Here is a 25,020-nt window from a genome sequence, read left to right on the forward strand (position 1 = left end):
CTCCTAAGTGTGTGTGATCTCATGATGAACAGAACAGGTGGAATTTACTGCTTCATTGCTTGCTTTCTTGGGCTATCTGTAAGAGCAAATTTTTGGTGCTGAGTTTAAGTCCTATGTTGAGAAACTAGCAGATAAATGTGTGCACTCCCAACAAATTTCACCTCACTGATTAGAGACTAAAAGTCAGGTGGCCTAGGTCTCGTTCCAGTCCACTCCAGTAACCACTGAAGCCCATTCCTACTTAAAACAGGCTCAAACAGCCAACGCTCACTTAATTAGAAGGCAAAACAATACCCACAAAACTTGAATAAGTTCTGACTCTGTGAACTCGAGAGTCCAAGAACTTTTCAGATGGCTTGCTATCATCTATCCCTAAGAGCCAGGAAGCAATTCAGAAAGAATGACGCCCATCCCCCACTGCCCGCCCCACCCCTGGCCATGAAGTCAGAGCAGCATAACACCCTCTGAGGAAGGAAAAGCCATTTCCTGCCTGAAAGGTCAATGGCATTGAGACCAGCTCTCCAACCCAATGGGCAGGAAGGCAAAGTCAAGGAGCATTTCAGACAGGCAGTGAGAAGGGGAGGGGCGGGAAGCCCAAAACCAGGAAAAACAGTTCATCCACTCTGTGGCTCCGTGAGATAAAGACTGCAACTGGACGGAGGAGCCTGGCTCTCAGCACAGGCTGGACAGAAGGGCAAGTCTGCTGTCCTCGCATGCATCATCCTGAGGCAAAGAATCCAGCAGCTTGGTTCACCCAGCTAAACTGCAAGATCTAAAGAGGCCTGACTGACAACTGGGCAGGCCAGCTAGCCGTTGCCAGAAAGTAGGTATGACCGGTCTGTGAACAGGGTGAGAGGAAGGAGCTTCACGAGAAAAAATGAGTCACCAAAGATGCTCTCTGCCTTAAGTAGTAATACTCATATAAACTGTCGCTTCTACAGAAACCACACACACGCAGCTGTCTTCGAATTACCAGTGTATAAATGACAAGTACCATTCAACTGTACCCCAGAGCAACCAATGTGCAGACAAAACTGCCATCTAGAGGCTGAACATTCTAACAGTCTGTTACGTAAGAAGATCTATCCTCTTCGGAAAACAATCTCAAGAGTCACACAGTTTCACAAAGACACACAAAACGACCCATTCACACACTCACACCGAGTCAGACCATAAAACTGCCTTCATTCAAAATCAGAATGGTTTCCTGGGGAGACCATAAACCGAATGCGGACATAAAACTTTCTCTTTTGTGGGCATCAAATTATGAAGCACAGCACTGCGCCCAGGATCCCCCTCTGGTGGGTGTTCTTCACACTGTGCCTGAACTCACTCTCATCTCGCAGATGAATCGATGAGGCTCTGGGAAAGAAAAGAGCTTACAGCAAGGCGGCGTGGGAAGAACTTTGAGCAAAGGTAAGGTTTAGCATAAGAAAAACCTAGTCCTACAGTTTGGAGCACACAAAAACAACATTTGCACACAAGGGAAACCATCCGAGGCATACTGCTACATCCCACGTCCACCTTCAAAACAATCCTGGCCTCAAGATCAGCTCCATCTCAGTACCACTGCTCCTATGGCTAGTGAGAGGCAGGTCCTGCATTCAGATCTAGAATCCCTCTATCTTTTATTTAACCTACAGTATGCAACCTTCTATGAAACACAACTTGGAAAGATGCTTGCTGACTGGGGTGTACTGATTTCTTTTAAAATTCTGATGTTCCATAAATGTCTAGCTTCTGCTATTCTGACTTCAACTATACTACCACATCTCTACACAAAAGCAGATTATGTATGTCCTTACTAGAGCTTTAATTTAATTAACAGCTAACTAATGTTCTCTAGTCTCATTACCAGACTCCCAAAGGAAAAAAAATAAACAATGCAATTTCAAAACTGTATCCACCATAACAAAAAATTTAAATTGGGCAATCATATACACATAGTAAGTACTATATTCAAGGCTACAAGAAATCATGGTTTTTCTGCCTCTAAAAGTGAATCATCTGAGATAAACAGAATTAAACAGAAATATCTAAGACATTCCAAACTGAACAGCTAGTTTCCGGGCTACCGCAGGGCACCTGTGGGGAAGGAGGGGACAGAAGTGGCAGATTATGTGTAAGAGAGAGCTGAGAAAGGCTCAGGAAAGCTAGCTCACAACTGTAGCACAGCATTTGCAGGAGAGCATCAGAATGACCCTAATCAGGTGAGGCTTTTACAGAAGAAAATTCAACAGACTGATAACGCTTCCTACTTATAACATCTGTCAGAAGAATCTAAGCTGGGCCTGGGGTGCAGGCCTGCAGTCGCATCTACTTGGGAGGCTGAGACAGAAATTCAAAGGTATAGGTGTCTCTGTTCTACCTGTGGTCCCCAGTTCCCTGTCCCCTGTGTCAATCTCCTCCTCCTCCTCCTCCTCCTCCTCCTCCTCCTCCTCCTCCTCCTCCACCACCACCACCACCACCACCACCACTAACACCACCACCACCACCACCACCACTTAGTGATCTGTCTTTGCCACACTTCTGCATTTGGCAGTGCTGGAGAGAAGTGTTTAACAGACTGAGTTTCTGTCAGAGGCAGCTAGTTTTCAAAAAAACTAAAGCATTCTAATTGTTTCCTTTCCCTGAGTATAAACATTACCCCCCCACCCCACCCCACTACTCTGATTCAGTGAATCAAAAGAACCCTTTAGTTTCTATTTCTATTATTTCCCATATGGTCTAGTGGCCGCTCCTGGAAAACATTAGGGAGAAAATAATCTATGTGTCACTTACATCTGTGAGAAATTTCTTTAAAACAAACCAATCCAAGGGATGCTGGCAAGCGACTACCCCCATGATTCCTCAGCTTAAGTAAATATTTTCCCTACATTTGCTCACTAATTTCCATAAGACAGTTCATGATGGAGTTAATTATTCAAGTGACTGAACACAAACGCTGGTTAGTATTCATGATCCACATATGACAACCAAGAAAGGCCGCTTTTCCATGATGCCCATCTTTAACCCAAGAAGTTTACACATTGAATTCTCACAAAAGAGAGCTGACCCACTTCAAGGGGGGAAAAAGTTAAATCCAATCAATTAGCCCATGTAAAATATAAACTTTCAAACACTAGGTCTGTAGCATGATGATACAAAGGCCACAAAAAAGTAAATTTTACTTTTTTTTAAGCTACTAAACTGAAGATGCTGATGAAGGGAGGAGAGGAGGAGGAGAGATGGGAAAAGGAGAGGGGAGGGTTGAGTGGAAGGAAGCAGCAGAAAAGATAAGGCAGCTGATGCAAATGGTCTATTTCATGAAGTGGGGTTCAGGGGGTGCATAACTGCCACCATTTAAAAGGCCGTGGTGGGATGGCCTTCTGCCTCATGGACCAGCCTTCCCTGCTCAACCTATGCTAGCTCCCTGCACTTCCATAATGAATTACACACAGTAGGAAAGCAGGGTGCTGGGAAGGTTGATCCCTCCTGAAGTCCACTGAATCTCCTTCATGCCTTCCTTCCCCTCTGGTGGATTGCTAGCAGCCTGGGGTTTCTTTATTTGAATACCACTCTCGCCCTGTTCTCTGTCTTCACACTCATGGGACACTCTCTACAGGTGTGCCCGCTTCTGGATCTGTAACTCCGTTACCTAGGATGCCCGCTATGGTGAATCAGGGCCTGTCTTCATTTCATCTCCTGTAAGTGTGACAAAATGCCCTGAACAGAACCAACTTGGGGAGACAGGATTTGTTTTAGCTTATAGCTCCAGGTTACATCCCATGGTTGTGGGGATGTCATGGCTCTAGCTGCTCAAGACAAGCTCACTGCACCGCAGTGTCCAGACTGTGGAGGCCAGGGGCCCTGAGCGAAGGCACGCTTAGCTCAGCTGACTGTATCTGACTTTATACAGCCAAGGAGCCAAACCCACTTTAGGGCTACGCCTTCCCGTATCAATTAACATCATCAAGACAGTCCCCCACAGACATGTTCATAAACCAAGCTAATCTAGACCACCCTTCAATGACGCTTTCTTCCAGATGATTCTAGAATGTGTCAAACTCACAGTTACAACTAACCATTAAGACCACATATTACAGAGACAGGATATTTCACACCACATTTTCATAGTCTAAACAATATAAATCACACTTGCATCTCGAAAAATGAACACATTAACAGCTACTACATAATTTATCATGTAACAGTTTATCTAATCTACTCGGAGCACACTCTGAGAACATTTCAGGCCTTCTGTGGGTTCCTCTTTTGCATCCATTTTCTACGTGCTAACTTGCCTTTTGACCCCTGCCTCCGTGGCACAGCAAGCAAGGCAGAGCACTCTGAGGGAGACACAGTCTAGAAAACCAGAATCTAGCACCAGCCCCTCCCTGCTGATGGGCACTGGTGAAAAGGAGAGGGTGGGAACCCTCCAGAGAAAGGATTACAGCAAAACTCATCAGGCAGGTGCCACTCAACACACAGAAACACCTTTTAAGTCTTATCCAATGTCAGATCTCAGGCCATCCAACTATCCAGAAAGGAGCTCAACCTGGACTACAGGAGGATTTCTGGTAGTTAGGTAAAAGCCAGCATTCCTCAGGGACTTGTGAAACCAGTTCCCATGTGCCAAGAGGCTTCATTTCACCTTACCTCTAACAGAAAGGACAAGTCAAAGGACACAACCTATGGTTGTGTATTAAAGCCCATCCAGTGGCGATGGGGGCTCCCTTAGTATCACAAGTACCCAGTATACATTTTAAAGCCGCCCCTACCCCAGTCTCCTTCCTGCTATTTCTGCTACTCACCCTTCTTAGAACCCACTGTTCTCCGTGTGTCTCTGTCTATCTGTCTGTCTGTCTGTCTCCCCCACCCCCATTGCTCTCGCTATGCTCCATTCTCTACGTCTAAATATCTTACCATCCACACTATTCTCTTCCACTTTCCCAGTCCTGGCCATGTCCACTCGTCTGGCTATGCTCAGTCTAACTTTTTCTTTCTGCTTTAGACTCTTCTAGAAGCCTCTGGCCATTCTCTCTCTATACCTATAACAAAAGTCTTCCTTAATAACGAAGGGGCCATGTTGACAGCTTCTTTACCACCCCACCTCACACTCTGCGTGTATGTGAACAGTCTATAATACACCAGAGTCAAACAAAAGGGGCAAAAAGCAGTGCTGAACTGTGGCCTAATCCATGAGGTCCACTGGGAACACTGAAAGGAAAGGCTTCACACGCCTCCCAATCCACCTGCTCCTCAGGGGAGACTCAACGGTCTCACTCTGGTTCCTTCCAACGCCGTCTGCATCAAGCCACTGAGGAATGTGACAGGTTCTGGGAAGAAATGGACAGTCCCAGTCTATTAAGTATGCTGAGTATCAAATACTCTTGGCTCAGAATGTTAGCCTGCAAAGCCTCTCCCCTCCCTTTTCTATTTTGTAGACACAGTCTTCCTAACAACCCAGTTTGGTCTTGAGTTCCTGGGCTCAAGAGATCCTCCTGGCTTCATCTTCTGAAGAGGTGGTATTATAGGTGGGCACTTTTTATGAGCATGAGGAAGGAGGGTTTGTGGATGTGTTATCAAGAGTTAACAACTGAGAAAATTTTAACTGTCCCCAAAGTAACTCCCAGTCTTCTGAAGACATGGGAAACACAGTAGTTCAGAGAGCAGCATGGGGATGTTCTGTTTGTTGGTTTGGTTTGGATTGGTTCAGTTTGGATTGGATTGGATTTCGATATGGATTTGGATTTGGTTTTCTGGTTTTAATTCAGAAAGAGACTTCCTGGCATTGCATGGGTCTTGCAGTGCGGTTTAGGGCCCTGGTGCCAACCCTGCTGACTTGGAACAGGCAACTCAGATAAGCTCCACACATGGATTCCACTGAAAAGCCCATTGCCGTGGAAAGTGTCTCGAAGAACTGCAATCCTGTTGAACAAGCCTAATACCCTGTGTTCATTTGAGTGAGAGAACCATAGACAGGGAAGAAGACACACGAGCTCACTGTCTGTCAGTCTGTCTATTTATCTATTGGCTGATTAAGCAAGTGACTTGGTATCTTTTCTGAGTGTGCACAAAAACTAATTATAAGCCTTAAAAAATTATTTCAATAAAACTTCTTCCATTCTAAATTCTTATTTGTTATCTTAATTTTTTAAAGGAAAAAACAACCAAACACCTGATATAATCATATTGAACAGACTACTTTCTTTAAATATCTAGCCCACCTCCTGGAGACATAGCACACATTCCTGAGCAGGGAAGACTAGCATTAAAGTAAAACCAAACAAACCTAGTGATTCAGACGTGAACTAAACAATGGGAGGCTGAACTGACCTTCCGCAATGACCTAGCATCCAGTTCCAACTGGACACCAAAGAGTGGGATGGGGCACAGGGGTACAAACAGTGTAACTGAAGGGAAAGGAAAGACATCCAAATATAGTAATGATCTGTTCCTGAAAAGAATGCCCCGGCCTCTTACCTGTCTACTGCTTCCACATCAAAGCAGAATCTCTTCTCGATGGAGTCTGTCTTTCGCCGTGTGCAGGATTTGAGGGTGACGGACTCATCTTCTCCCTAGTGGGAACACAGACTGTCAAGGTGAGGCCAGAAGGCAAGTCTGCTCCCCCCTAGGACAAGCATGGCATGTTGACAGGATCTCACTTCCACTTCTCAAATCTGTGGGTTTGCCACCTACGGAGAGGGAATGCTAACCACTGAGCTTCTCCAGTGAGCATCTTCTAAACTAAGATTGGATACCCTAGTATGTAGATAACACAGGTAGAAGATGGTTGCTGCTACTTAGTGCACATTGGGTACTACTATTTCAATCAGGTTTGATTTGCAGAGGAGACAAGAAGTAAAGACCACAGTCCCCTCCTAACTGACTGCAATCTTTGGTTAGTCATCATTTCTTCAAGAAACAGGTCAAAGATCCCTAAGAAGTGCTCACATGGCAACAAGCACCTCTCCAGCCCCATGGTACCAACCACAGCAAAAACAGTCTGCTAAGGAAGATGAGGAATAAAACACTGTCTTTCCATCAAGTCTCATGGGAAGTTCACAAGACAGCAAGCACCCTAAGGACAGAAGCTTGTGGCCTTTGCTTACTACTCTTGTATCTTCTGAGACCACCTGAGTCCTGGATAGAAGAAGTGTTCAACATAAAAGTTTTAGTGATGAATAAGATGTGATAAAATACATATGTTTAATGTGTATAATTTGTTACTGTGGCATCTGTAGGTAGCCATCAAGATACCTATTGATGAATCTAAGATAAACTTTTTCAACACTCCCACCCCTGCCTGCCAAACACACCCTTTAGCGATCCACCCAACTTGAGATCACCTCCAAGAAACCACCTGGTCTGCTTTCTGCTGCTGTTATGGGTTTGTTTGCATGGTCTGTAGCCTTATGCAAATGCAGACACAGAGTAAGTATCTGGGTCTTTCATTAAGCATGAGTATTCTGTGGTTCACCCATGCTGTGGATATCAAGAGTTGGGATTTTTACTACTAGGTAGTGTGTAAGTGGAACGTGACAATCTCACAGAACTCACTGCCTGCCTAGAAACAAAGCAAGGGCTCTCTGCAACTTCTTCCTGTCACTAGGAATCCATTAATGTTTCTGTTTAATAAATTCACCTGCCTTGCCGAACATAAGATGAAATGTAACTTCAGGTGGTGGATGTAAACCACCAACTAAAATCAGCAAAGCTGATAAACACAGCCCTAGGAAGAAAGCATTTTTGTTCACATGCCTTATATCTATATCTGCTTACTGGAGAGCAAAGATTACTTTCTCAGATTGAGACGATCTTTACCCATTCTGTAAGATGCAAAAGTATGTTAAATAAAAATTGCATGATGTTGCCTAGTAATTGCAGTTACTTGGAAAGCTAAGACAGTCAGTTCAAGGCCAGTCTGGGCTAAGTGAGTTCAAGGTCAGTTTGGACAACTCAGTAAAATCTACCTCAGAAGACAAGGGCTAAAGATCTATCTCTGCAATAAAGTCTTTACCTGGTACATGGGAGACCTTAGATTAGATGCACAGCATCACACAGGGAACACTGTTTTAGACTAAGGTCCTACATTGGACCTGAAAAACAAAGTAGACTAAAATTCAACCTGGAGTCACCCAAGCAAATATTCTCCATCATGAAACTAAGCTGTTCATCTCCCAGGAAACCAGAAATGAGAGAGAACATTATAGTTGGTCAAACAGGCTTACTTCAATTAGCAAGGAAAACTGAAGTTCTCTCTGGCTTAGTATTCCACAGACGCGCACACACATGTTACACATGGAGTAACCTAAATTAACCTAATGTTATCCCACTGGATACTTTGCACTAAACGTTCTCCAGTACCTTCTTTATAAAATAGTAATAAGTTTCATGTTATTATTGGGGATCAAATTTGCAGCCTTCTACAATCTAGACAAGAGCTCTTCACTGAGTTGCACTCCCAGACCAGAGAAACCACTTTGAAGTCACCTCTTATTCTGTGCTTTTTCTGAATTCTTAAGCCTTCCCCTGCCTTAAAACTAATGTCTGCTGCTTGCCTTACCACCACACTTGTTCAGTTCTATGATAGTGATGCCTAGTTCTAGAACTGAAAATAAAGTCAATTAACCTCTTTCAACTCCACGCCTCCAGCTCTGTCCTTTGATGAGTATACTCGCCCAAATGTAAGAAATTTGACCTTGATGATGTACAGCTACAGTTCAAATTCAATAGCTATGGGCTGGCTTCTATTATGAAAGCTTAGATTAAGGGCCATGAAAAAAAAAAAGGAGTGGGTAACAGAGATCTATAAAGTACCATGAGACATTAGCTCAAAGGAGGGGAAGAGGAAGGAAGTGTAGCCAGACACCCTTGGTAAGAGGCAATAGGGGAGAAGGAGGCTGAGGAGAGTCAGAGATGCAGGAATGTAGTCTTTGTCTGGAAGGATCAAGAGAGTAATAAAGGGTAAGGTAGCCACAGGGACAAAGGGACCAAGCCTGGTCTGACTCCTGCAGGCTTCAGGGGGTGTGTCTCTTGGAGGGTGGGATCCAAAGACATTCTTAATCACACATGAGGTCTGGTCTCAAGAGGGTGGAGCAAATCTGTTCCGGAAATCAAGCCTAAGGCTGGGGGTAGAAAGGAGAGTGGGCACTTTCAAAGGAAAATGAACTAAAGAAAAGACGGTGTGCCTAAACTGCACCTCAGACCCCTAGACATTTGTGCTCCCATTTCCTCCACTGGAAAACTTAGGTCACAGTGACATCAAAAAGGGTGGTTGGCTTCAAAAGCAGGAGGTTCTAATCCCAGACTGGGAGGTTCATATACTCACTCTGAAACTCAAAGGATAAATTTAGAAGTAAATTGATCTCTCTGATCCCCAATTTCTCCCTCTGGGAAATCTCTACCAAATAGCAGCACAACACAAGACAATGGAGAGAACAGATCACTATGAAATGGAGCATAAATATAACCAGTTATGATGAGGAAGATGACTTGGGGACCTTCTCAGGCTCTGCTCACACTAACAAGCTCAACGTCCCACTGAGGTACCCCATGGATCCCACAGAAGTCCTCAGATACCCAAACACTGACCCCTGTACACAGCCCCACCCTTCACTGACAACAACAATGGGAACTGAGAAATGCAAAGGAGTTCATTAAACACTTGGAAACATGCGAGATGGGAGCCTGAAGCCAAGCCTGTGGAGGAGAATAATCCAGTCAGCTTGTTTCCGGAAGGAAAGGACCATGACCCATTCCAAACAGAGTGGGCTTGCTTCTACGAAAACCAGGGGACACCCAGTGACTTAGGCATAATTTGTAATATTCTCTTCTATCTCTGTCCATTAACATGTGTGTTTTACTGAGATAATTTGTAAGTCAACACCACCTCTGCCAAAATAATAATAGTAACAACAACAATAACAACAACAACAACAACAATAATAATAATAAAGGGGCTTTCTCACTTCCTGGATATAATTAATAATAATAATAATAATAATAATAATAAAGGGGCTTTCTCACTGCCTGGATACAAGAATGAACAGAGATGCTGATAAAACTCTTTATTGTTATAGAAGTAACAGAGATCCAGGAAGAAAAGCTAGGAGTTGAAGAGAGCAAAAAGCCCAGCCCAGCACTAGCCCAGCCCAGCCCAGCCCAGGCTTGTCTAGTCCCCATGTACTGCACTAGCCCAGGCCAGCCCAGCCCAGGCTTGTCTAGTCCCCAAGCCTGTGCTCTCTCCCCTTCTGCACTTGAATGCCCTCCAAACACTAACTCAACCCGGTATACAAAAATGTCCATAGAAGGCCAGGCGTGGAGGGCTAGCAAAGTGCTAACTTACCAAAATATTAGATACAACTGAAACAAAAAACTACTTAAACCAAAGACAGCCCCAGAGAAATTATTCAAGATGTATTCCAGATATTCAACAATATTAAACACATACAGGCTGAGAACAGAGGCAGAACCACTGGGGTTGGGGATCAGGCTAACTACACATGAGTTTGAAACCAGCCTAGGCTACAAAATGAACCTGTCTTACAAAAAGGGATGGGCAGAAGAGGAAAAACCATAAATATTTTTATTAAAACAGTTAAGTCTATTCACAAGAAAATAATAGCGAAAATTAAGGAGAGGCAAAATTCAAAGTTAGTAACCGGAGACATTTTTCCAGTTCTGAATTAAAGTAAAACCATAAAACAAGTAAAAGCAAAAACCAAGGTGGACAAAAAACTTCCAAGCAATCAGCTTAAAAACAAAAATCCATCCTAGGACGTGACTAACAGAGTACGAAGGGGAGACTAGGTAGGAAGGCGACCCACGGGAGACACAGATCATCTGTGCACTGACAGCCCTGCAGAGACAACTGCCTGAGGCAGGAGTCCTGCAAAGGGAAGGACCCTGGAGAATGCAGGGAGCCACCCACAGCAGTGCAGGAAGCCTGGCCTAACCTGGCATTCCTTCTAAAACACAGTCAGAGTATGTCCCATCCCACAATGTCTATGACCACAGAAGAAGAGCGGCAGGCGGGGGAGGAGAGAGAAGTTAGAGGAGGAAGAGGCTATGTCTGGCCAGCCTTAGGCTCTCAGATCCGGTTTCCATCCTCACTACTATTAAACTGAACTGAGCTTCTGCCTCCTGCCCATCAAATGTTCCCCAAGCTCCTGATTCACCAAGGCTATGCAGAATTATTAATATACCTGGTATGACTTGAAAAGTTGCAAAGTTGAGGGGTAACTTGTTACACTGAAATAACTGATTTATCTAAACTGTCCACTGGCAACTCCAGGGATCCAGCAGAAGATGTGAGACACATTTAATAATGAATACATATAAAATAAAAGACTCTTAATTACAGTTACATGAGTAAGCTAACAATGATTATTCTAACCATTTTCAGGGCAATAGGCCTCCTGGGATTACTGCACAAAATTCAAGAGTTTTACAGTGAAATGCTGAACTCTTAGCCATGTACCATGATTGTTACCTGTTTGCTGAGCAAACCAAGCAAGACATTTTCACGGTGCACTCACCCCCTTCCCTCCTGACTTTTGGTCAAATGGAACCATGGTGATTTGTTTGGAATCCCGTTGGTACGTGCAGTAGTGCTTCACCCAGGAAGTTCCAAAGTGACCTGCAAGGAAATATTGCCTATTAACCATATCCACGCATCCACTGTGTACCACACATCATTAACCGCCATATCACAGAGATGGGCTGCAACGCTCAGACATAACACTCTCATCCACCCTGATGCATTTCAGAAGAGGGGGTTGGGGGGAGGGTACCGCTACACAGATTGACTGAAAGAGAGAAATCTGACCCCAAGGCTGAAGGTAAATCCCAAAGTAATACACAGATAGACATAATCCTGACCTCCCAGTAACGGATAACCAGTGGGTTGTCTAATATAGGGGAAGTCTGGGTTCCCAGGGAACATGGAATCACATTCCCACCATCAGTCTCCATTCTTCCCTGACTGAGGTGACTGAGGAAAGAGCACGGAAATGCTCTTCCAAGTGTCAATCACCATTTCCGTCTAGGCAATGACATCATACCTCCCACACAGCTGCCCTGTGCCTAACCTCAGGGGTTCTGACCTACTTCCAAACCCCTAATTTTTACTTCAGCATAACTCAAAAAGATCTGAAAAGCAGACGTGGAAACCTCAGAGACACTAGAGATGCAGACTGGAAGTGACTAAATGGCTAAATGAAATCTGTCTCAAAGTTCTCCCTCAGGAAAGAGGACAACATCACAGTCCCAAGGCCCACCAGTCTCTGAGTATTCCCAGTGCTTGGCCAATTCCTTTATTTTCAAGAACAAAGTGCTATTAGAGAAAGAAGACATCATCGGCCTACAGGACTTCAATCGATACTGGTTTTAGATGTTCACAGAGATGACACAATAGAAATGATCAAAATTTAACAACAGCATGTAAATAGGGTAAGCAGTCACTTAATGGTTACTAATGGCTTCACATGACTGACATATATATATATATATAACTTCTGGATATCATTTAATAACCTGGAAAAGCGACACAGGGGGCAGAAGAGACAGATGAGGTAATAAAGTGCTTGTCTTGCAAGCATGGAGCCCTGAGTCAGATCCCAGAAACCCACATTAAAAGTTAACTAATTAAAACTTTATTTCAAAAAAAGTCAGGTTTAGTGGGGCACAGTGGGAAAGGTAGAGACAGGCAGATCCCTGGGACTTGTTAGCCTGTCTGCTGGGCCTACTCAGTGAACTTCAGGCCAACAAGAAAGCCTGCTCAAAAACACTACAAGATGAATGTTGTTATGGAGAGCCCTGGTGCTATTTGTATTTTAATGCTAATTCCACTTTCCGCAAGAAGGGCTGCCTGGTGAATCAAGTATTCAGGTGACTTCTTGTGAACCTTACCTAGGAATAAAGATTTCAAGGAACCAACCAAACACTGGGGCAGGACTTCCGGTTTGGAGAAAGGGACAGTGGAAAAAAAAGACTTGGCTGGTAGACAGGAGAGGATGAAGGAAATAAAATGTAGGTAGTAGAGGCCCCTGGTTCCCCTGGCATATCTGCCACCAGAGGATTTGTAACTTAAAGTAGCTTACAACATTAGCATATTAGTTGCTGTGCCCAACAATACTGTTGCCTTTTGAGTCTAACTAAGATTGTGTGGTGTTTTCCTTCACCAAGTGACTCAACTGAATTCCAGAGAAAAGGTATGGTGGTGGGGCATCCCAGGCAGCCACGGGAATTTGGAAGTGTTGGGGGGCTGTCATTGCAGGCCCGCCATGGGAACTTAGCGAGCTGGGTGGAGAGATTTTGGCACTCTGAGACAGAGAGTCTGCCGGGCTGAGAACAAGCCCAGCAGCCTGCTAGTGACTTGCCTGTGGGTGCATTTTCAATATTTCACGCTACATAATGTCACCTAAGGAACACTACCTAAGGTTAATATCTGGCCTCCACATGTATAGGCACACATAAACACCCATAAGAACATGCATGCATGTATGCATACCCTGCCCACACACAAGTACATGCACATACAGCAAGCAATATATTAGCATTTACATTGGGTCATTAAAGTCAATTTTAAAAACATTCTCTGAGCTTGGAGGAAGTTCCAGTGAGTACACAACGGAAGGTTCCAAATGTGCTCTGTCTTAGTGGACATCAAGGTAGGTAAATGGGAATCTGAAGATTTTATTGGCAGATGGGGATGGACAGATAGATTGACAGGTGTGCAGATGGATGGATAAGACAGACAGGGGAAGAAATAATAAACGTGGCAACACGGGTTAAAATAGGAAATCCCCATCACAACATAGATCAGTCTAGGACATGATCACTAGATCACAACTCTTGTGGAGGCACATACAGCTAAAAGAACAACTTTTACATTATTGTAAGGTAACTCTCGTAGAATGCAAGTTAGTTACAAAGCCAAAACAGTGGCCACGCAGTGGAGAGAGTACACAAAGTCTTGACTGGGTGATGGGAAAACTACCATCAGAGAGTGATGGGCACCATGGTGGCGCATCAGAGCAGAAGGGCTCAGGAAAGCCTGAGTGTTTGTAAGATACTGCACAGTCCACACACATACACAGTAACGAGGAGAGACATCTCAGTAAAGTGCTGAGAAACTAGATCTGGGTGGATTCGTGCTTTCTTTATGCCATTCTTACAAGTTTTCTGTAAGCTTGAAATTATCAAAAATGGTTAAGTTCCAAAACTATACTGTACCCTAATGAAATGCTTGAAGTAATGTGTAGGAAACCTAAAGATAGTTCTAAGAAAGAGCAACACATTAGTGTCAAAGGGTGTATGAAATGTTTGAACAGAGTCATGCAAAATTGATTCTACACGGAAGAATAGTAACAGCCTTTGTATTCCAGGGGCACAGTGAACTGTATTCTTGACATCCTGAGAGTTTGCCTTTCTAAGTTACCTCCAAAAACAGGCAGTGGGATGGAGTAGGAGTCCAGCCACAGGGCAAAGAAGGAATGAAACACACAAATGAAGTGATGTCTGCTTCCTATAAACTTCCTCAAGCTCAGTGCTGAGAGAATAAAGAATATAAAACCCTTATGGCAGCCACTGCTTCCACTGCCACTTCAGTCTCCATGGTCAAAGGGGAACAATTTTGAGCCTAAGCAACTACGTGTGAGCATTAGCAGTAAGTAGATGATCACTAAAACGAAGTGTCTCTATCCTACTCTACCTGGAGCTTTCAGAGTGAATCCACTGCCTAAGGGGACCACAGAGAAAAACACAAAACCAGCATGAATCAGAAGCAATATATCCTGCTATTATCATGTTGGGGGAAAGCTATCGACCATGTGGCATATGGGTAGATATGTGACTATAGAAGTAAGAAGGGGAACTCAGGATGATCGTGAGTTCAAGGTCAGCCTGGACTACTTAGCAAGATCCTGTTAAGCAAGAGAGGGGTTGGCTACCATTTTTTCAAAGAAAAAAAAAACTTTCAATATGTCTTATTCCTGGCACCTGGAGGTGCTACCCTAGGTAGCATCCCTCTATGCCTTCCGGAAGGCCTAAGGTATGAACTGTGAGTCCTTACTAAAAAGTGCACCCAGCACTTCTTCCTTTCACTATATTACAAGAAGATGGATCTTCTTCCTGCCTTTCATTTTTGTTTTGATTTTGCATAAAACCCAAGTATTGGAGTGAGAGCCCAAACCATGATTACTCTCGATTGAAAGCAGAATCACCAGATATGAAGGCACTTGAGAAGGTGTAATATGTAAGACAGAGCTCTCCAATGCCCGTGCAGTCAGGGTGGAGTGCACAAGCACACGGAGGCATAGAGGTTCAAAAGGACAGCGATACGAGGAAGAAACCCAAGCACAGAGGAAACAGAGTTTATCACTTGGAGGTGGACAAGAGTGTGGACACAGAGCTGCGGGCACCTCCAGAAGCAACGCCTGCCCTAGGCTGCGAGTGTAGCCCACCCTGCCAGTCAGCACACTTACGCTTCTCCTGCACATACAGGTACCCTTCCATGGTGTACGGGCTGATGGTCTTGTGCTCAAGGGGGTTTTCCTTCATCTTCTTCATCAGCGATTCCACTTCAGACCTGGTTCCCTCAAAGCGGTTTCTTGTCTGCAATGAAAGGAATTTTACTCAAATGATCAAATGAAGAACTGAAATCTCTTACTGATTCAGAAGACCAGCCTCAGATTGAAAAGCAAATAAGAGGCACTGAATGGTCCAGGAAATATTTGCAGATAATCACTGGCAAAAGCATGCCTCTGCTCTACAGTTCCATACCAGGGTGACTCAAACTCTAGCAGCCACCAAGATCAGAGGAAATCTAGAAAGCATGCAAACACCCAGCCTATCTCCTGAAGAGCAAGTGGACCTCTTGGACCAGGAGAGGGCATTTAAATAAGCATTCCACACAGGGAAACTCGGGTGGCCCACCCACTACACATCTTTTGATTACGGTTCTCACTGCTCCAGTGGCAGGAAATGTAGCTTGTTGATGGTTCACAGAAGGCACCCTCACAAAAGGGGTGCAGCTGGCTTTCTAGGTCGCTCCCTCAGTAAGAGGAGTAGCTTCTACTCGGGCCCACTCGGAACCCCAGAGACACAGCCTAAAGCCTCCAGATGCAGCTGTTCCTGGCCGGATGACCCCCACACATACTCCACGCTCAGCCTCTCAGAGGCACTGAGTTCCTTACTGCCTGGAGTCTGTTTCAAAGCCTGCCCTCAGAAGACCCCTAGGACTGGGGTGCAGCTTGCCGAGCTTGGAGGGTGACTTGTGTTTCATCCCCAGAATAAAAGGGGTGGGGTTATGCTTCATGAAACCATTTCTGACATACTTCAACTTCCTATTCCCCAAGTCAAAAAAGAACCACGTGAGCTCCTAAAGGCCATGCAGTAGAAGCCATGCAGATGGCCATTTTAACTATATTAATCCTACCAATCCACGAGCATGGAAGATTTTTCCATTTTCTGAGGTCTTCTTCAATTTCCTTCTTCAGAGACCTGAACTCCTTGTCATACAGATCTTTCACTTGTTTGGTTAGAGTCACACCAGATACTTTATATTGTTTGTGGATATTGTGAAGGGTGTCGTTTCCCTAATTTCTTTCTCAGCCTGTTTATCCTTCGAGTATAGGAAGGCTACTGATTTGCTTGAGTTGATTTTATAACCAGCCACTTTGCTGAAGTTGTTTATCAGCTGTAGGAGTTCTCTGGTGGAGTTTTTGGGTCACTTAAAGTAGACTATCATATCATCTGCAAATAGTGATAGTTTGACTTCTTCCTTTCCAATTTGTATCCTTTTGACCTCCTTATGTTGTCTAATTCCTCTAGCTAGAACTTCAAGTACTATATTGAAAAGATATGGAGAGAGAGGACAGCCTTGTCTAGTCCCTGATTTTAGTGGGATTGCCTCATGTTTCTCTCTATTTAGTTTGATGTTGCTACCGGTTTGCTGTATATTGCTTTTACTATGTTTAGGTCTGGGCCTTGAATTCCTGTTCTTTCCAAGACAAAAAAAAAAAAAAAAAAAAAAAAAAAGGAAGCCATGCAGAATTACCTGGATCTAATTCTTACACAGGACTTTGGAAAGAGACCTTGCCCCATGACTTATGGCCCAAACACCCTAAATAACTCTGCACTCAAAGGTCCCATGATCAAGCCAGAGTGGCAACTGTATTTAGATAGAGGGCACTGACTTAGACACCCTGTCGGTCTTGCTGAGAGCTGGACAAGAGCACATTATTTGAGCTCAAGGCCAACTCCCTTTCCCACTCCTAGACAGCACATAAAGCCTAGGGTGGCCAGGCAGCTGACTGCACAGAAAGCAGCAAGGCAGGGCTGGGCTGAACTGGGATTTCCACTGCCAAAGGAAATCCTGACCGTGCTAGGAAAAACACACACAGCCAGCAGCAATGCTTCCGAGAACAGAAATGGTGCTTAGACCTAGGCCATCTTGCATTCTAGAAACGTCAGATCCCCACTCTCCTCTGAGCCCAGCCAGGACCCCATTCCACACACCTCATGCCAACGCAACAGGGGAAGCTCTGCAGCAAGCACACCCTCTCCTGTTTCCCTCCTCTGTCCCTGCCCCACTCACATTTTGTATGCTGATGGTCAACTGTGTCTTAAAGTCACCAAAATCCTTGGCCAGCTCATAACCATGGTGATAGAAAGTGAAGAGTCCTTGCAGGAAGGCCAGTAGCTGTAGAGAGGGCAAAAAGGCAGAGGTCATACAGGCCGGAGGGGAGTTTCCAAGGCCGTCTGGGAAGTACAGGACAGGCAATAGTAACGACAACACCCACTAAGCAGCTCTGTGGCAAGGACACTGTCCTCCCTCCCCATGTCACCGAATGTCCACGACCACCCTAGATGCTAAGAGGACCCACCTTAACAGTGAGGAGGCACCTCCAGAGACTAAGTAACTGGCTCCCTGACTCTCAGTGCGTGTTAGCCAGGACTGAAAAGCTGTTCTCCTTGGCACCAATGTTTACCACTGCCTAAGAACATCACCTCTTAGAAAGGAAAGGCTGGAGCTGGACCTTGACTGCCTTCTAGAACATGAGTAACATCAGGTTGTCACATGCAGTCAGAACATGCTAGGGAAGCTGGTGTGCTCTGAGCCTGTAACCTAATGAGCTAAGTCACATCACAGAAAGTCGCCTAAGACAGGCTTCAGCCAAGGGGCATTTGTGAGTGCTTTCTTCAACTTCTCCACAGTGAACAGTAAAACCCCTTTATGAAGTGACTCTGCACATCCCTGGCTTATGTGATACTGGGTGCCTTGACTCTCATTTAAACCCCTAAGGCTAATAATGGGCAAGTGTGCTCCTGATCTGGTCTGGTCGCCTTTATGCTGAGTGGTGAAAACACCTGCTTGCCACAGTTCTCACAGAACTCTTCATATTCTCCACAACCACCACAAGTACAACAACCAGAAGTGTGTACTTCTTCACAAAGCTTACATATGACCCTCCCAGCCCTTCCCATATCCTCCCCAGATTTCACAGTTTTGACATGAAGAAGGGGGCTAGGATGAATGGTAGAACACGGCTGGGAAGGACCTGTGCTCGTTTCGACCACGGCTGTTTTGGCTACTGAGGGCACGCCCGGGTGTGCTGAGCGGTCTACTCTGACCTCCAGATGCTGAAATGCGTCTCTTGTCCTCTGTGCTGTTCTACAACCATATCCATACTTATTTTCCCCACTCCGCTTTTTCTTCGGAGGCCTAGGAAGGGATTGCATTCTGTACTCTGTGCACCTGCTTCTGCCAGGAGTGATTAGCACTGGAGGAGGAGTGTTACCTTCAGGATGAACCCCACGCCCAGCCCAGGCAATCAAAGAACTTCCTGCCAGTGTAGCCACAATGGCAGGAGTGAGTACATTCTAGGAACTGTCGCTTGTACCCCTGCCTTTGGCTACCAGACTACTGGAACAAATTTCCCCAGGATCTCATGCCAGGAGAAGGGAAGTGTGTCTCTGAAACCCGAGGCCAGAGAGAGGACAAACTTATTTCACACAGTCCTGATAACTCATCCAATCACCTTGCAGGTCAGATTGGAACTGAGACAGTTACAGGTGGGATTGCGCCTTTGACCAGAAATTCTTACTAATGCATACCACTTACCTATTTAAACCTAAACTTTGTCTCAGTACATCAGAGACAGACTCAGGGAGGTGGGTTCACTAGAACTCTTTATTTGTTCCTTTTCCCCAACACAGCCACACTGAATAAATCTCTTTTTGCTTCTTTTCACAATACCTCTGCTTTAACTGAAACCCTAAGGATGGATGAACAAGCCTACATGTTATGGATAATAAGACCTAGGCTCTGTCCCTAACAACTGCAGAAAGTCATACTAAAATGGTAGTGTGACTTTCCACTGTTTTGTACCTTTGTATTCTCATAGAGGTCAAAGAGGACCTCCTTTTGTTGGGTCCTCCATCTGTAAAATATCTAGTGGTAACTTAGTTACTCAGTAACTAAGCATTAATGCCCAAGAGTAGCAAAGGTCAATACTGAACTCTTTTCTTCAAAGATGACAAAGAGCTTTAGGACTTCCTCTCCACGACAGTTTCCTGAGAAGAAGGCACATATCCCTTTCCTTCCAGACAACTCCTGAAGGAGAGGAGATGGGCTCTGATGTCTAGGTGTCCACAGTGACAGCTATTCCTCCTTCTCCCTCCTCCCTGCAGGTACAACTGAAATGCTAGGCCCACACTGCTCCCAAGCCCTAAGAACCTGCTTTCTGTTTAAATTTTTCATTGTCTTATTGTTTTATGTGTACAGATGTTTTGCCTGCATGAATGTCTACTCATCATGTACACATAGTGCCCAGAGAGACCAGAACAGGTCATCAGATCTCCTGAAACTGGGATTACAGATGGCTGTGAGCCACTACGTGGGTGCTGGAAGCAAAGGCTGGGTAGAGCAGCCTGTGCTCCCAGCACAGAGCCATCTCTCCAGCCCTTATGTTCTTTAAGACAGAGGCCCAAGAATTTCATGAATTCATTGTTTCTAATGGCTGAATAGTACTCCATTGTGTAGATATACCACATTTTTTGCATCCACTCTTCTGTTGAGGGATACCTGGGTTCTTTCCAGCTTCTGGCTATTATAAATAGGGCTGCTATGAACATAGTGGAACATGTATCCTTATTACATGCTGGGGAATCCTCTGGGTATATGCCCAGGAGTGGTATAGCAGAATCTTTCGGAGGCAAATGGATGGAGCTGGAGAACATCATACTAAGTGAGGTAACACAGTCTCAAAAGATCAATCATGGTATGCACTCACTAATAAGGGGATATTAGCTTAGAAAACTGGAATATGCAAAACTTCCACACTTCAAATGAGGTACAAGAAGAACGGAGGAGTGTCCCCTAGTTCTGGAAAGACCCAGTGTAGCAGTATAAGACAAAACCAGAGCAGGGAAGTGGGAAGGGATGGGTGGGAGAACAGAGGGAGGGAAGGGGGCTTATGTGACTTTCGGGGAGTGAGGAACCAGAAAAGGGGAAATCGTTTGAAATGTAAATATCGAATAAAATTTAAAAAAAAAAGAAAGAAAGAAAAAAAAAGACAGAGGCCCAAGATACGCAACAGTCGCTGATGTGAGCTCAGCCTTCCCTTCACTGTAAGCAGGACCAGTCTTACTCAGTGTCTACACTTCCTCAAACAGCTGAATGGAGGCACTGTTGAGGCAAGTCCTGTTGCGGCAGAAGAGGGGTGGATTGCTAAGATTTATATTGGCTTTCACTTCCTTTGGTCTGATTTTTATAGGGAATATAAACTAACTTATAAGAAAATATAAAATAATAAATAAAATATAAAAGTAATCTTCCCTGTGTGCTGCCACTCGGGCCCTTTCTCCTCCCCCCCCCCCATCACAGCATCTCCTGCCTCCATCTCCCTATGTCCCCTTCCATAGAAGGCACAAAGACCAGAATGTCACCAAGAAATGCTTCCATCCTAACACAGGGAGGCATTTCTAAGTCATGGAATGCCAAGGGTTGAGGGGAAATCTCTAAAGTTAGGAGAGCAAAGAAAGCCACATTCCCACAGGCTTCCGAGGAATCATGGCCCTGCCCACACCTTCTTCAGGCGTCCTCTAGCCAGGAGGACTTTGTTACAGCAGTCCCAGCAAACCAACACAGTTACCAAGAAGTATTATCCTTGCAATAGAGGACAGAGAGCTGCAGAGGGAGGAAAAGCTGGCTTGGGTAAGTCACCCATCTTCAGCAGGAAGGCAATAATGGTATGTGTTAGTTCACAGGGATGTAGGAAGTCAGCCCCAATCACAGATGGAATGGGCTTGCTTATCATACAGTGCACAGGGGCTGTTCCATAAATAGATGGTCAGAATGTGTTAGGGGACACACTCTATGAGCAGGGACAGCTGGGCGGGGAAGACCCACACAGGAAGGAAGAGATAATAAGAGGAGAATGAAGCCTTACAGTAGGATAAAAGAATAGGAAAGGAGAAAAAGGCACAGTGGTATAAATATTGGTGATAAATCTCTGAGGTTGTGGTGCCTAAAAGTGAGGGAGGGGGTCAGAACAGAGAGATCAGTGGGACAACTTCTCAAGAACCCTAACCAACCTCCAGATATGGAAACTCAAGGCATAGATGGAACATGACTTCAGCTTCATGGCATCAAGGTGCCGGTGTCTGCAATGTATACCTCTAGAACACGAGATGTCACAACAAGAAGATATAGGCTTCATTCAGGCACACATACCAGATGGGTGGATGGATGGAAGGAAGGACAAACGGGAGAGAGGGAGGGATGGATGGATGGAGGGAGGGACAAATGGTTTAGATCTCAAGTCTAACTTTCCTTCCCTGGCACTCACTACATAGCTGAGGATGGCTGTGAACTCTGATCCTCCTGCCTCTACCTCCCAAGTGCTAGAACCACAGGTGTGTGCCACCACATCTGTTTTCTGCAGTGTTAAGAATCAAGTCCAGGGCCTCGTGTATTCCAGACCATCGCTTTATCAACTGAGCTACATCCCCACATCCTATGTTTATTTTTCTAAAGGCCAATCATATACATACACCGGTACTTTGAACTGTTTTCTAAGAAACAAGATAACATAGTCAATATGTCTGTAGTTAGCCTTCCAGGGAACCTAACTGCTGAATGACTGACACCTGTGTACCCAGCAATCACATTCAAAGGATTCTTGTAGTGTCCTTCCTGCTGGTAATCAGTCTTGTGCTATTTCACAGAGAAGAACCAAACATTCCAGCTCTCAAAGTGGCTTTCAAAGTGTTAGAAATGCAAAACTGTCCTCTTCTATCCCAGCCTTAACATTTAAGATTGGGCCTGTAACATGCATTTTTTAGTGAGCCCCCAAGGCAGGGTGCTATACAATGCAGTTGAAAATCCATTGTACAAAAGGACAACACAACATAATTCCATGTTTTTACTTTTCTACCTTCATTATATGATTTCATTCTTAATACAACTGTGAGGATATGTACTGGTTTTATCCCTCTTTTCAAAAGAAGAAATACAGAAACACTTAGATGCAACCCTGTGCAAGGTCTCACCTAATAAGCAGCAGAGCTAGAACTGCCTCTGCAAACTTTTAACAAAAATATAATGATGGTGATGAAGAGGAGGAGGAAGCACAAGAGGAAGAAGAAAAGCTCAAGTCGAATGAGCCAGGCCAAGCCTATGCAGCCAAGTCAACAAATATGTGTGACGTAGTCACCTATTGTGTGGGAGGGTTTGTGGTTGTCATTCAACACAAACTAATACGTATGATATCTTATTGGCTCAAAATGACTACTGAAAAGATCATACTCTGAAGGGTACCTAGGAGTGTGCCTTGTGAGGTCCCATGCAGGGATGCTGATGAGCTTGACCTTCTATGGGTCTTCAGTGGGCAACCCGGAGAAGCCAGACCTTTCATTTACCCAACCACCCTAAGCGTGAGTCTAAATCAGAGGCTGTATCACGGACAACAACAAAGGCCTGGGGATTTTTGAGTGGAGGCTCTTGTTGGCCGGGCGTCTCCATGAAGTCTCCCTTATGTGGATCCCATGCTCAGGGGCCACTGCAGGCAAAGTGGCACTGCAGCTGGATAAAGCCATAGAGATGATGGATGATGGGACAACCTACAGGTCAGACTCTCCCACCCAGCACTCTTTCATGCCCAGTGGGACACTGGCCACATTTGAACTCCATCATGGTCCCCGATCCCAATCTGTGCCAAAATTTGCTATGGCCAATCTACTGCGAGAAATCACCTTATATCCAACTTGACTGGGTTAGAGGGGGCTCTGGGGACAGGGGCAGGATGAGACAGTGACTATTTCCCAGCAGCTTTCTCTCTGTGGATCAAACAGTGTACCAGCAGGTGCCAGAGGCAGGCAGATGCTGAGTGTGCCATCTCCATCTCTGAGTTGGGATGCTCCCGTGCTGGCAAGAATCCAGAGAGCCAGACTGACAGGGCTCTGGCCCTGAAAAGAAGGCGCAGCCCTGGGTTCGGCTGCTCAGCCTCGTCCTGTGGGGTGGGGGCAGCTATTATCTGCTGGCTAATGATGAACAAAAACAGTTACTCACAGGCTCTACAAACTCAAACATCTTTCTCTCTTGCACTTCCTGCACCTTAAAGACATACTCCAGGGATACTTCGTAGAAGCGTTGCCGAACCAGATCCACTTGGCTGTCTGCCTGCAAACGACAGAATTTAACAGGAAACCAAGTCATTACCTCAGGAATTCACTACGCAAGGAGAAAAATATACAGAAGTGGATTTTTAAAATAAATCAAACAGCATGATACTAAAGACAAATGGTAACTATGCCATACACTGTGTCTATGGACACACACACATGTATGCATACACACACACACACACACACACTCAGTAAATATTAGTTGAAGAATAAATACTATTTTGAGTGTAAACCTCTCAGCCATTGAAGAACACACTGTTTTTTAAAATAACATCATTGCCCACTAGATGGCAGGGTCATTCCACGATGCTGCCAGTTAACAGCATTCCCTCCACCCACCCCACTCCCACCCCTGTGGACTTAATGGACTCAAACAGTGACCATTGAGGCAGCTCCGTGGATGCCCAGCTGAGTCTTCTTTCCAAATTAACTTCTTTTAAAAAGATTTTTCAATGATGTCCTTTTAAATTCAAATCCAAGAAAACTGGGAGCAAGCCAGAGAATTGTTTTTTTTTTTATTTCCTTTTTTATGGTGGTGCTGGAGATTGACCTATGGTCTTAACGTTCTGTGAGCTTACACTTCTAACCCCTTGTCTTTTTGACACAGGGTCCCTCCCTATGTAACCCAGGCTAGCACTAAACTCATAATCCTCCTTCCTTGGCCTAGCAAGTTGTTGGTATTACAAGTTTTTGCCACCATGCTTAATCAAAGGATATTTTCTTTAAAAAGATTAACAATGCTTAAAATAATGTATGGGAATAAAATACTGTTAAAACTAAAAAACAAAAAGAGAAGTATCAAATACTGTATTGAAACAATGAAATGTTATTATTAAGGAAACATAACCAGAGTGTTTCAGATGCCAGTCTTTGTAAGTCACTGATGTGAGGCAGGAGGTCAAGACTGCCCTAGATGGGTGACGGGTGACAGTGCAGCCTTGAATACAAGACCAAGAAAGAGCAAGGCAGTCCCCAGCTGACAGGAGAGACACACCCAGAAACAGGCACAGTCGCTCAGGAGGTAGAGGGCAGCACTGAGCTCCCGTGCCACTGGCAGGTTAGAGAACACAGATGAGGGTAGGGCAGGGAGGGCGTGGCCCTGGGAGAGGCTTCAGGGCAGCCTCTCAGATCTGCAAACCAGGCACAGGCTCATGAATGGCGACCAGCATGTACCCCAGGACCATGCACTGGCTAACACCATGCGGCGCTCTGTGATCTCCTACCTCCTGTAGCTGGGACTCCTTCTTTTTGGAAGACAAATTCAAATGTTTTTCTAAGATGCTGCAATACTTCTCTGTCTCTTTGTCATACTTCTTTTTGGCTTCCTGGGGACAGGAGAAGGGG

General features: G+C 44.9%; 1 protein-coding gene across 2 annotated transcripts in view; it reads right to left on the bottom strand.

Moving 5' to 3' along the window:
* The window catches only part of Arhgap26 (Rho GTPase activating protein 26), a 390,006-nt gene that overhangs the window by 246,225 nt on the left and 118,761 nt on the right, over window positions 1–25,020 (bottom strand). For both annotated transcript variants that reach the window (XM_052155156.1, XM_052155157.1), the window contains exons 5-10: window positions 24,900–25,001; window positions 23,561–23,671; window positions 17,585–17,689; window positions 15,471–15,600; window positions 11,523–11,623; window positions 6,466–6,560 (exon numbers count right to left, since the gene is read on the bottom strand). In XM_052155156.1, the coding sequence (XP_052011116.1) occupies window positions 6,466–6,560; window positions 11,523–11,623; window positions 15,471–15,600; window positions 17,585–17,689; window positions 23,561–23,671; window positions 24,900–25,001 (644 nt within the window). The remainder of the gene's footprint in view (window positions 1–6,465; window positions 6,561–11,522; window positions 11,624–15,470; window positions 15,601–17,584; window positions 17,690–23,560; window positions 23,672–24,899; window positions 25,002–25,020) is intronic.

Source organism: Apodemus sylvaticus, chromosome 13 (genome assembly GCF_947179515.1).
Source record: "Apodemus sylvaticus chromosome 13, mApoSyl1.1, whole genome shotgun sequence".
Lineage (NCBI taxonomy): Eukaryota > Metazoa > Chordata > Mammalia > Rodentia > Muridae > Apodemus > Apodemus sylvaticus.